We start from the raw sequence: 12,014 nt of genomic DNA, 5'->3' as shown, positions 1-12,014 counted from the left end.
TACCAGTCGTAGTGCACTGGCTGGAACGAGAAATAGCCCAATGGGCCCACCGACGGGGATCGATCCCAAACCGACCGCGCATCGAGCGAGTGCTCTACCACTGGGCTACGTCTCGCCTCCGCTGTTCTATATATATATATATACTACTCAAAAGAATTTAAGGGTCAGACGATATTTTCGACATTATTTTCTGAATGTCAATTATATTAGCTAGACCATAATGTCACGCATGGTATTGTTCCATTTTGACGAAAGTGGGTCTAAGCAACCCATAAATGAATTAAAATCCACTGTCATTGACACTGTCGACTAGTTCTAATGGCGAAAACATGCTTACATTTGCACGTAAATTAGGGCGAAAGCGAAAGGTCTGCTAAGTGCCCATAACTTGCTTTTTCACAAAGCGCTTCATTTGCACGCTTTGCATGTGTATTCCATGTTTCCAATGCTGAATTTCCGTATAATTGGAGCTTGCGTTCGTGTACGGTGCACACTCCAAATTCGACAATGGTACGACGTCAACTGACTATCGAAGATCGAGGAAGGGCTATTGCTTGGCTTCAGGATGGCAATACGCAAAGAAATGTTGCTCTGAGACTTGGTGTCAGTCAGTGTCGTTGGCCGACTGTGGCAACATTACCAAGCAACGAATTCTGTTCGAAATCGTCCACGTTCGGGAAGACCCAGAAAAACTACAAATAGAGAGGACCGCTTCATCACCAATATGGCTCTACGTCAACGCACAACCACTGCACGCCGATTACGTGACAATCTGCGGACTGCGACTGGAACTCGGGTGTCTGATCAAACCATACGCAATCGTCTGAGAGCCAATAATCTACGCTGCCGTCGCCAGGGTGTTCGACCACCACTCCTACCACGTCACAGAACGGCCAGACGTCACTGGTGCACACTTCATCTGCGGTGGCAACGTGTTCAGTGGGGTCGAGTGATGTTCACTGATGAGTCCAGGTTTAGTCTCCAGTTCAACGACGGTCGGGTTCGTGTCTACAGACGTCCTGGGGAGCGCTTCGCTGACGTTAACGTTAGACAACGTCACCGGTTCGGTGGTGGCAGCGTCATGGTGTGGGGCGGCATCTCTATCCACCACAGGACCCCCCCCCCCCCCCCTCTATGTGGTGGATGGCAATCTGAATGGAATCCGCTATCTGAATGAGATTATCCGGCCGTTGGTTCTCCCAGGCCTTCAGCAGATTGGCGGCGGGGCAGTTCTGCAGGATGACAATGCCAGACCCCACCGCGCCAGGGTGGTAACGGACTTTCTCAGACAACAAGGTATCGCCAGGATGGATTGGCCAGCATATTCGCCTGACTTGGCCCCCAACAGAGCACGCCTGGGACAAATTAGGCAGGAGAGTTCGGGATAACCATGCCCCTCCGGCCAACCTTCATGATCTGGGTCAACTTCTTATGGCAGAGTGGCAGGCCATTCCCCAAGAGTTCTTCAGACGTCTGATCAACAGCATGAGGCAACGATGTGTCGAGTGTATTCGCGCCAGGGGTGGATTCACACTATTAAACGAATGTTCTAATGTGTAAAATCCATGTTTGACAACCTTCAACTTTGACAGCATGTCATGTGACTTTCTTGTATACAGTGACGTTTATTTGTGGTTTTTTGTAAATATGGAATAAATTAAATTTTTGGTGTAGTTTACATCATCAATCTAATACACTCTGAAACTTATTTGGTTATAAATTTTTGACCCTTAAATTTTTTTGAGTAGTATATATATATATATATATATATATATATATATATACTGAACAAAAAAAGATACTTCCGATTTGTACATATAGTATTTGTTGTGTTAAAGAATTCATTGTGTAATGAAATTATATAGGTAGTATTAGCCTTGAGCTGTATTATCAGGATTCATGAATTTTATCGATTATTTTTGCATTGTTAATCGTCGACAACGTGAAATTCAATATGCACGTGCATGCATGGTTCGACATGCCCCGTGTAGTATTCGATCAATTTGTTTTACTTGTCTTACTGACATTGTTGTCAAGTGAACGAAAACGCTTCAAAATTTGTAAAAAAAATTACGTTTTTTACATTGTAGCATTTTTAGTATGCCAAGAATACCCAATAATTTACGCGAACGGGCGATTGGCATGCTTGATGCTGGCATGTCGACAAGACGTTGCAAGGCATGTTGGGAGTTCTAGTCGAGCGATACGAAATCTTCGCGTAAGATTTCGAACGACAGGAAGCACCAACGACTTGCCACGTCGTGGACGTCCGCGTGTTACAACGCGTGATCAAGACCGCTATATCATGAACACCATTTGCGCAATCGATTCCAAACTGCCACTGCCACTGCTACTGCTGCTAACACACCTGGGCTTCATAATAACCGAATCAGTGGGCAAACTTCGTAATCGTCTGCGGGAGAACGGTTTACATGCACGACGTCCTTACGTCGGATGCGTTTTAACGCAACGTCATCTTCTAAATCGTCTTAGTTGGGCACGTGTACATACTCGTTGGATACGGTGACGCTGGAATACCGTTCTTTTTTCGGATGAATCCAGATTTTCTTTACAACGTGTTGATGGCAGGGTACGCGTCTACCGTAGGAGAAATGAACGCTATGCTGACTGTTGTGTTCTTGAACGAGATCCTTTCGGGGGTGGGGGTTGTGTCATGGTCTGGGCAGCCATTGCCCATGGTTATTGTGGGACGTCTTTTGAACATCAATGCTGAGCTTTAATTCGGAAAACTTTATTTGCCGACAGCAACAGATTGACTGAAATATACAAAATATACAAAATATACTATAAATAGCCTATTATTGATTTATACAAACATAGTATTTGTTAGGAGCCAACATAACTTCTTTGACATTACAAACATCCAGTGCACGCATGTCGCAACTATCAAATGAAACAATAATCTACCCTTAGCACGTGTATAATACATATATATATATATAAGTATAATATAAGTAATACAATGCGCCTACCATTTATATACATGTACATTTATATACATAACCCATTTAATACATATACCATTTAATACATATACATATACGTGTATAGGCTTATTTCGCCTTAATATAAGACTAAGCAATATTTTATTTAAACATTTTAAACTAAGTTATAAATAGTAATACATACCGTATTTATCGGCGTACCATATTCTTTTGGAATTAACAAACGTATTTTGGAAAGACAGAAATTAACGTTGCCTAAAGAATGACGTAACAGAATTACCATGACGTCATAAACGTAAACAAAGACGTGCATGCAAAGTAAACAAACAAATATGTACATTATGTAAATGTAATGTTTGGCCTTAACAGTTATCGTTCACCACTAGTCGTCATTGATGGCAATTTAAATGCTCAACGTTACCGCGATGACATTCTCGCTCATCACGTCATTCCTCTCTTCCATAACAACGCCAACATCTCGATTTTTCAGCATGATAATGCCACCTCTCATACAGCTAGAGACACTGTAAATTTTCTTAGGACAAATAACATTGATTTCATTGATGACTGGCCCGCTAAAAGTCCTGATCTCAACCCCATCGAGCATGTCTGGGATAGTCTGGACAGACGATTGAGGCGTCGTCCCAACCCACCCGCTAACGTCAACGAACTTCGTCAAGCGCTCATTCAGGAATGGAACAATATTCCACAGGCAGGTGTTTTTTTTTTAACCCCTACCACACTTGGTCAAAATTTCTCCCAGTTTCTGTTAACCTATGGCCATGATTTTTGCACCAAACGATGCATCATGGAACACTCTTTAAACGCATATATAACAATTATTCCCCCGGTTTGTTTTCATCAAGTTATGTTCAAGCAAAGTTAGCGGAAGTTTCTTATTTTGTTCAGTATATATATATATATATATATATATATATATATATATATATATATATATATATATATGCAGTAGGAGAAACCTACATAACAGTAGTCGGTTTCGTCTTCTGTTTATGTTTTCTTTCAACAACAAGTCGAAATACTCAATTCAATTCAATTTATTGTACAAAACACTCACAAGGAGCAGGTACAAAAACAATAACAGTGTGTTGAATATCAAATTGCCATAATTTAAAAAATACTTGTTGTTAAGCAAAAAAAAAATTCTATTTCTTTTCCTGGGCACTTGACAAGAGTCTCTGTAGAAACAAAACATCAATGTGTTCTAAAACATTCTTGAAACAAATTGCAGACGTTTTTATGTGTTACATGTCGTTTATAGATTCACAGACACATAAACACACACACGGACAACACTCGACTCGCACTGAATAGGCCTACTAGATGGGTATTATGAAAATGGACTAGATGTAACCTATACACGCACGGGAAATCATGCTCCCCCGGAAAAGGCGGGACGTAGCCCAGTGGTAAAGCGCTCGCTTGATGCGCGGTTAGTCTGGGATCGATCCCCGTCGGTGGGCCCATTTTGGCGATTTCTCGTCCCAGCCAGTGCACCACGACTGGTATATCAAAGGCCGTGGTCTGTGTTATCCTGTCTGTGGGATGGTAATGGGAAAATGTAGTGGATTTCCTCTCTAAGACTATATGTCAGAATTACCAAATATTTGACATCCAAAAGCCGATGATTAATAAATCAATGTTCTCTAGTACAGTCATTAAACAAAACAAACTTCTTCATGTACGGTAATTCATCTTTGTATGCAATATTTAACTCCATGCCTACGGTAATCGACTGGACCTGCGCACAAAATCCTTGAGAAATACGGCACCGGATAGGTTCGAAGAAGGCAGTACAAATCAAAAGAAGAGTGGTCAGAACGATTGCAAACTGTTAAAATGACCTTGGCCCCTGTGTACTATATTACAGAATGCCTTATAATATAAAACAGTGCGTATTGGAACATGTAATCTAGGACTACGGTGCTTTAACGGATTAAATTTATAAGGAAAGCTTGTAACAAAATAAGATACAAATTGAAGTTTATTGTTTAAAACATGAAATATATTAATCACTTAACGTACTAAAGTTTATTTAATAATATTGTCAAGTACTTTTTTTTCTTTCTTGTTTTTGTTTTGGGGGGTGGGTGGGGGTGGGGTGAGTGTTTAGTTGAAAACCAGTCAAATCTAAGAGATCGGGTTTTGCTTCTGATAACGAACTTGAACGGAAACTACCGATCGCTTGTGGTATACTTGCACTAGAGTTATCTGCCCATTAGATGGAACACTGACCATGTTGTTCAGAATGCTAGTTGTGTTCTACTACTAGTTCCTAGTGGTTCCTTACAGCTATGGGGAGAGTGTGGTCCAAACTAACAAGGCCAGTGAAAAACATCAACGTAGAGAGCAGAGCACACAAAGTGATCGATGAAATCCCGACACGGGCGCCAAATTATCCTTCAACGGAGAAAGTCCTTGACAAGTTCATAAATGGTGAGAAAATACACTGCTAAAAAAAAAAGAGAAGTATTTTTCATAGCCCAAAATGGACATACCATGTGATTTAAAATATGCATTCTGGTAGCATGATAGTTCATCAAGGTAAACATCTACGGTCTGTTTTTTAACATTTTGACATCTATTGGAGTTACGGCACAACAAATAAACATCACAATAATAAATATTGTGCGGGAGATGTTTATCTTGATGAAGCTAGATGGACATTTAAACTGTTATAATAGCTCTTTCAGCCAGAGATAGCTGTACCATCGATGTCCCAAACTGCGTTCACCTAACAACAAAAACACGAATATGATATTTACGGAAATACTATTCTACATTTTTCAGCTACGATATGTGAAACAAAATAGATTATAATCAATTAACGTAAGCGATCAACATTGTGGACGTAAAACAAATCCATTCTAAGGTCGACGACAGTAGCTTTTCGCACCCTTGTTTTGGCTTCGTGCACAATAAATATGAATCGTAGTCATAACAGCCCCAGTACAAAATGGCACTAACAATAATTGATCAAAATAGCCAAAGTGTAAAAGTCTGAACGGCCCTTAAGAAAAGTCAAATTTAGTGTTATGGTACGATAACTATTTCGATTGGGCGTCAGCTTGGCTACCATCACACAGTCATCAGTTGATTGGTGAGGAAACATTGGCAAGCCAATGATGTGGTGGACCTCCCTCGGTCCGGACGACGTCGTGTGACATCACAGCGTGAAGACAGGGCACTGCTGCGTTTAGTACAACAATATTTTTTTAAAAGGAAAAATTCAGTTTGTCAAGCATTCTGGTCAGGTCAGCATTTTACCAACACCCATCACTAACACTTGATGTCAATACTGATTAGGAATGGTCTGGTCAGCGTTTTACCAACACCCATCACTAACACTTGATGTCAGTACTGATTAGGGATGGTCTGGTCAGCGTTTTACCAACACCCATCACTAACACTTGATGTCATTACTGATTAGGGATGGTCTGGTCAGCGTTTTACCAACACCCATCACTAACACTTGATGTCATTACTGATTAGGGATGGTCTGGTCAGTGTTTTACCAACACCCATCACTAACACTTGATGTCAATACTCATTAACAGGTGGGACGGTTTGTTTTTGCTTGTTTTTTTTCTGTTAGATTTTCGTTCGATTATTCATGATACTTTTCCAGGGGTGCAGAAACAACTCGCCTGCTTGCCAAATGCTAGTAAAACTTCTGACGGACGAATTAATAAATGCAACTACCAGTCCGATGGGCGATCTATCTTTTTCTGACTGTCTTATAATATTTTTTGTTTGACACCCAATAGCCAATGTATTTTTCATGCTGGGTTAAACATTCATTCATTCATTCATATTATAATTTTATTTATTTATTTTATTTGTTTTTTTCAAACGCGACATTCTGGAAACGGGTTATAGCGAAAACAGAACCATGCCAAAACAGCCCCAAACAAAAATGGAACCTAGCGTTGATTGAAATGGCACCCCACAATCTATATATCTACAAGATATATTTTTTTGCCATTACATTGAGGTACCGTTATAGCCAAATCGGTTCGGTTTTCACCAACAAAAATGGTTCCGTTTTGATAGTGGTTCCGATTTAACCTATTTCCCAGGAAATGGGGCCTGTCAAAGGTCCGTAGTTTCTAAAAAAATAATTATTTGTTTACGTTGGAAGTATATTGCCGGTGTGTTTTGAATAGATTCTTCTATTAAATACTTGTGTGATGTCACTTGAATTTTGTAAATCTATATGAAAGAAATGTGAATAATGTAGTCTTGATCAGAATGTTTTAACATGCATTGATTTGTCAATCACGGTTTGGGGTCTGATTTCTTCATTTGCCACGTGATGTTGATAACATACCAAGTGTCATTAATGTTTTTGTCATTAAATATATATACATACAGTGGCGTAGGAAGGTGCACAAAAGTGGGAGGGGGCACATACACACACACCAGTATTACCATGGTCACCAGCAGGGCCAGTTGAAGAAAAATCTTACTGGCCCTTCTCAAATTCAACTAGCCCTCAAGTTATCACATTGAAATTTAACTGCACAGCTAAATTCAAAACTAGAATGTTCTTTGTTAAAAAACCATGTGTCTGCGTCAAAAGGAAATGTAAAAAAACATTTTATTAAGTTTTAAACCCATACCGACTGAAATCTATTATAAATAAAAATGTTTCTTTACAAATTATTATTAAATTATATACAGATTAATCTCATTTTGAATACAGGGGTGAAGACAAAATTGTAGAACAGCCAAGGTATGCACCTTGCAGGCACAACGGAGTGGGAGAGGGGTCTGAGGTCTCTAGCCCTTCCATTAATTCTGAATTAAAAGTATTATTGGTAGTAAATATTTTAGGAATAGATGATTTTTGCTTTAGAATGCAGGAAATTGCATTTCAGGACATTTACTAGTATTTTTTAAACTTATAAGGAGGATCATACCCCCGAACCCCCTAGAAACTGCTTTGCACCCTCGATCTGTCAGCCCCCCAATGTCTACTTGCTTCAGCAGTGCCTGCCTTGACTTGCATTGTCTCTGAAGTAAAATATAAGGCAGTACAAGAGACTAATGGTAGAACTGCGCGTGCTTTAGTAAACTAATCTGGGAGTGGCAGTCCTCTTTGTAGCAATGCAAGAGGGATGGAATTCCCAGTAAAGGATTTCCTTGCGAATGACTGTCCTATAGATGAGGTAATAGAAATCCATGGAATTATCCATTATTTTGTCAAATGCTCATTCGACTGTATTGTGCAAAGATATGGCCCTGGTCATGTATTACGGTTTTGTCATTCGATTACCTTTGATTTTCCATTAATTACCTTAAAACATGTATCAGAATGTTATTTGAGATGGTATGGGTTTAAAACCTAATGTTTTTTTATGTGAATTGTATCTTTAAAATAAAATTCATTATGAAGTTACATGCCAATTTATCAGTTCCCTATAGACAGTAATGTCAAAATGATTATTTCCCTACAGACATTAATGTCAAAATTATTATTTCCCTACAGACATTAATATCAAAATGATTATTTCCCTACAGACATTAATGTCAAAATTATTATTTTCCTACAGACATTAATGTCAAAATTATTATTTTCCTACAGACATTAATGTCAAAATGATTATTTTCTGCCTCAGTAAAATCATAAAATGTAATATACTCGCCAGAAGCTAAAATCGATGGTTGCCCAACAGACTATCTTTGTAAAATTCTTAGTCGCCCGTAACCAATAAAGGTCACCATGTGTGACTGCTAATTTTCAACCATGACATATATGCACACACATACATGCTGCTACTGGATCAAGAAAAGGGGCTAAGAATTTTACAAAGATAGTCTGTTGGGCGACCATCGATTTTAGGTTCTGGCGAGTATATTACATTTTACTGAGGCAGAAAATAATAATTTTGACATTAATGTCTGTAGGGAAATAATAATGTCCTCTCAATATCTGTGTGGTCTTTAACCATATGTCTGACGCCATATAACCGGAATTAAAATGTGTTGAGTGCGTCGTTAAATAAAACGTTTCCTTCCTTCAATACTGTATTTATCTTTCAGAACACCCAGAACTACTGGACAAGCAGAAGCAAAAAGATGAAGGGTTGTTGACCAATTTGAAACACATCAGAATTGAATCATTTGGTCCACCACCTGAAGTAATTAAGTCTTTTATTTTACTTGCTAATAAAACATCATTGTAATGATATGTTCTGTATGTAAGATACAGAAATTGAACATTCTGTTTATATATTCACGGAAAAAAGTTCCTGTGCATCAGTAAAATTTTAGTGAGACATATTTTTAAAATGTAAAATATAGTGTTTTACATAGATGTACTATTTTATCTGTTAAAGGGACAGTGATCCTCTCTTGTCTTATGAACCTGAAGTATGGTTTACACAATGCTTGGTGTGCCATCGGTGACGATGTAACTGAACAATGTATTGATGTACGGTCATAGTCGTACTTTGTGATCACCTAATCAGTTACGTACAGTTCTTCAACAGATTGGCCGTAACTCAGGGATGTATTGTCATTTTGAGATCATTCCATGTGTACTTGTTGATACTGACGATTTTGTAACGTGACGTGGAAGATCCTTAAACTATCGAGAACATCTTCGCAGACACTGCATAGTGTTCTGATAAACACCAATGAACACCCAAATGACTAGCAACGTTTGTGCCAATATAACCTCAATCTGACCCATCGTTCATTTCCTTGGAGGCGTGGCTTCATACTGACAATGATCAGATACCAACAAAAGTATTTTTCCAAGTTATCAGAATCCATGCAATAGTCAAACAGGAGCATGTGATCAAGAATGCTAGTAATGCAACTTATGATCACAAAGCATGAATAGCTCATGCAGTTGACAAAACATGGCTGGAATATTGAAGGCAGTGGTTACACGTTCCTTTACTGAACGTTTTATGACCACATTTCAAGTAAATTATATTCTATATGCACAATAACTTTTTTCCACAGGTATTTATTTTTCATTGTTTGAACCACATTAAGAAAATTTAATAATTATTTTCAAGTGTGTAATATTGCACTACAGAATGAGTAATGATTAACAATATGTTTTTAAATAATATTCATCAGGGAACATTTTGATTTCATACTTTTTATTAACAACATTTCTAGTCAATTAAAAATTGATTAGCAACTACTACCGGGTATTTAATGTTTTCAAATCGAGTAGCGATCTGTAAAACTGGTGTAGTGAATCGCAGTATGATACTGAACAAACGGTTTCCTGTTTATGTGCAGACTGCTTTGATTTACATTGTCTATCATTATCTTTGTGCTTCGACTACTTTTTATTATAAATAATGATAGTTTAACTTGTTTTGAGCACATATCTAGGGTTTTTACTAATCATATATTATCATCTAATTGATAGTTAAATAACTCTTTTCAACACAGATTTAAGGTTTCACTTAGGGCTGTATTACTCCTTATATTATAATGATAGTTTAACTCTTTTCAACACAGATTTAAGGGGTGGGATGTAGCCCAGTGGTAAAGCATTTGCTTGCTGCGCAGTCGTTCTGGGATCGATCCCCGTCGGTGGACCTATTGGGCTATTTCTCGTTCCAGCCAATGCTCCACAACTGGTGTAACAAAGGCTGTGGTATGTACTATCCTGTCTGTGGGATGGTGCATATAAAATATCACTTGCTGCTAATCGAAGTGGCAACAGCAGGTTTCCTCTCTATATATCTGTATGGTCCTTAAGCATATAACCGTAAATAAAATATGTCAAGTGTGTCATTAAATAAAACATTTCCTTCCTTTTGAACATAGATCTAGGGTTCTACTAAGTGCATATGAAGGGTTTGATTTAAAACTATCAGGACTTTGGATATCACTAATTTGGTTGCACCAGGTTTATTGTTCGTTCTGAGAACAGTAGTGTCTTTTTAAAGCAGTTGTGTTGACAACTGCTGAAGACTTGTGGATTTAAAGCATTTAAAGTTATTTTAATGTAATTGAAGCTCAACATTTGTGCCAATCACGACGTCATATTAGTTTTTTAAGATAGCTTTGGAACTGTGATTTACTATATATCAAATTATAATTTGCTATTTGTTATTTTTAACATGTATAATATCAACCTCTTCTAGTTAATCAGTATTTGTCTCTGTTAATATTTTCCATATTAAAAAACATTTCTGACAAATCCTCCATTTATTACATCATAGCCACAGGTTAAATATTTTTTCCCCGTGCATTATTAGTTGGACTTATATCAATAGGTATTTAACAATTGTTTCGTCTTACTTTCTCCTTGCAGATAAAATCATTAAAAAGACCACTGCCTACAATAACCACCACACAGAAAGAACCTGAATATGGCTTTTTTGAGCCTCGGCGAATCCCTGTTGGGAAGACAAGCATCCGTCTCGCTCTGAACTTCCTGGCGGACCACCAGGCCGCGCCAAAGACGTACTCTGCTGCAGTCATCGCCACGGAACACAAACTTGACATTCGTCAAGTGGAACAAGTGATCAAGTATTTCCACACCTTTCACATACACATGCCACTGGAACTGAAAAAGAAACATCCTAAACTGTTGGATTTACTGGAGACAAAAAAAACAATTGGTGCCAAAGATCACCCAGAATTGTTGGACACACCAGTAGAGCCAGAAGTGAAAAAAACCTGATAGTTGTGTGAAGTCAGAATTGTGTGAAATTGTGTTTTAGTGTGGGATAGTAAAAAGAAATAATACTAAAGTATCGGTATATATATTTTTAGTTTTCTTTATTCTTTTTATGGCTGTAGTGTAATGTTATCTTTCAAACATTATCTCAAAAGGAAAATAACTTGAAAAGTGCCCATCTTCAGGCACTTGTCATGGAATTTTAGTATGGGCAGGGTCTACACCAGGGGTGGGGAAAAAATAAAATTGTCAGTCGGTTCCACATGATGTCATGACTACCCTGGGTAAAAAAAGAAAATTGATAAAAACATTTAAAAGGTGAGGTTTGCCAAATAATGTTTAAAAAAATCATAATTGCGTTTGTATGT

General features: G+C 38.1%; 1 protein-coding gene across 1 annotated transcript; it reads left to right on the top strand.

Moving 5' to 3' along the window:
* Nucleotides 1-3,615: 3,615 nt before the first annotated feature.
* Nucleotides 3,616-11,732, top strand: LOC121371835 (NADH dehydrogenase [ubiquinone] 1 alpha subcomplex assembly factor 4-like). Its single transcript, XM_041498024.1, has 4 exons — nt 3,616-3,678; nt 5,280-5,423; nt 9,033-9,130; nt 11,278-11,732. The coding sequence occupies exons 1-4, from the start codon at nt 3,660-3,662 to the stop codon at nt 11,647-11,649; spliced, it is 633 nt and encodes a 210-aa protein (XP_041353958.1). The 5' UTR covers nt 3,616-3,659; the 3' UTR covers nt 11,650-11,732.
* Nucleotides 11,733-12,014: the final 282 nt, after the last annotated feature.

The sequence above is a fragment of the Gigantopelta aegis genome, chromosome 4 (assembly GCF_016097555.1).
Source record: "Gigantopelta aegis isolate Gae_Host chromosome 4, Gae_host_genome, whole genome shotgun sequence".
Classification (NCBI taxonomy): Eukaryota; Metazoa; Mollusca; class Gastropoda; order Neomphalida; family Peltospiridae; genus Gigantopelta; species Gigantopelta aegis.
Note: the sequence above shows the minus strand (reverse complement) of the source record. Positions and strands in the feature narration are given on the sequence as shown.

Bases quoted from the DNA above. Each gene is read 5' to 3' on its own strand.
- LOC121371835 (XM_041498024.1), top strand. The intron at 5,424-9,032 runs GTGAGAAAATAC...TTTATCTTTCAG, and splicing joins CCTTGACAAGTTCATAAATG to AACACCCAGAACTACTGGAC. The intron at 9,131-11,277 runs GTAATTAAGTCT...TTCTCCTTGCAG, and splicing joins CATTTGGTCCACCACCTGAA to ATAAAATCATTAAAAAGACC.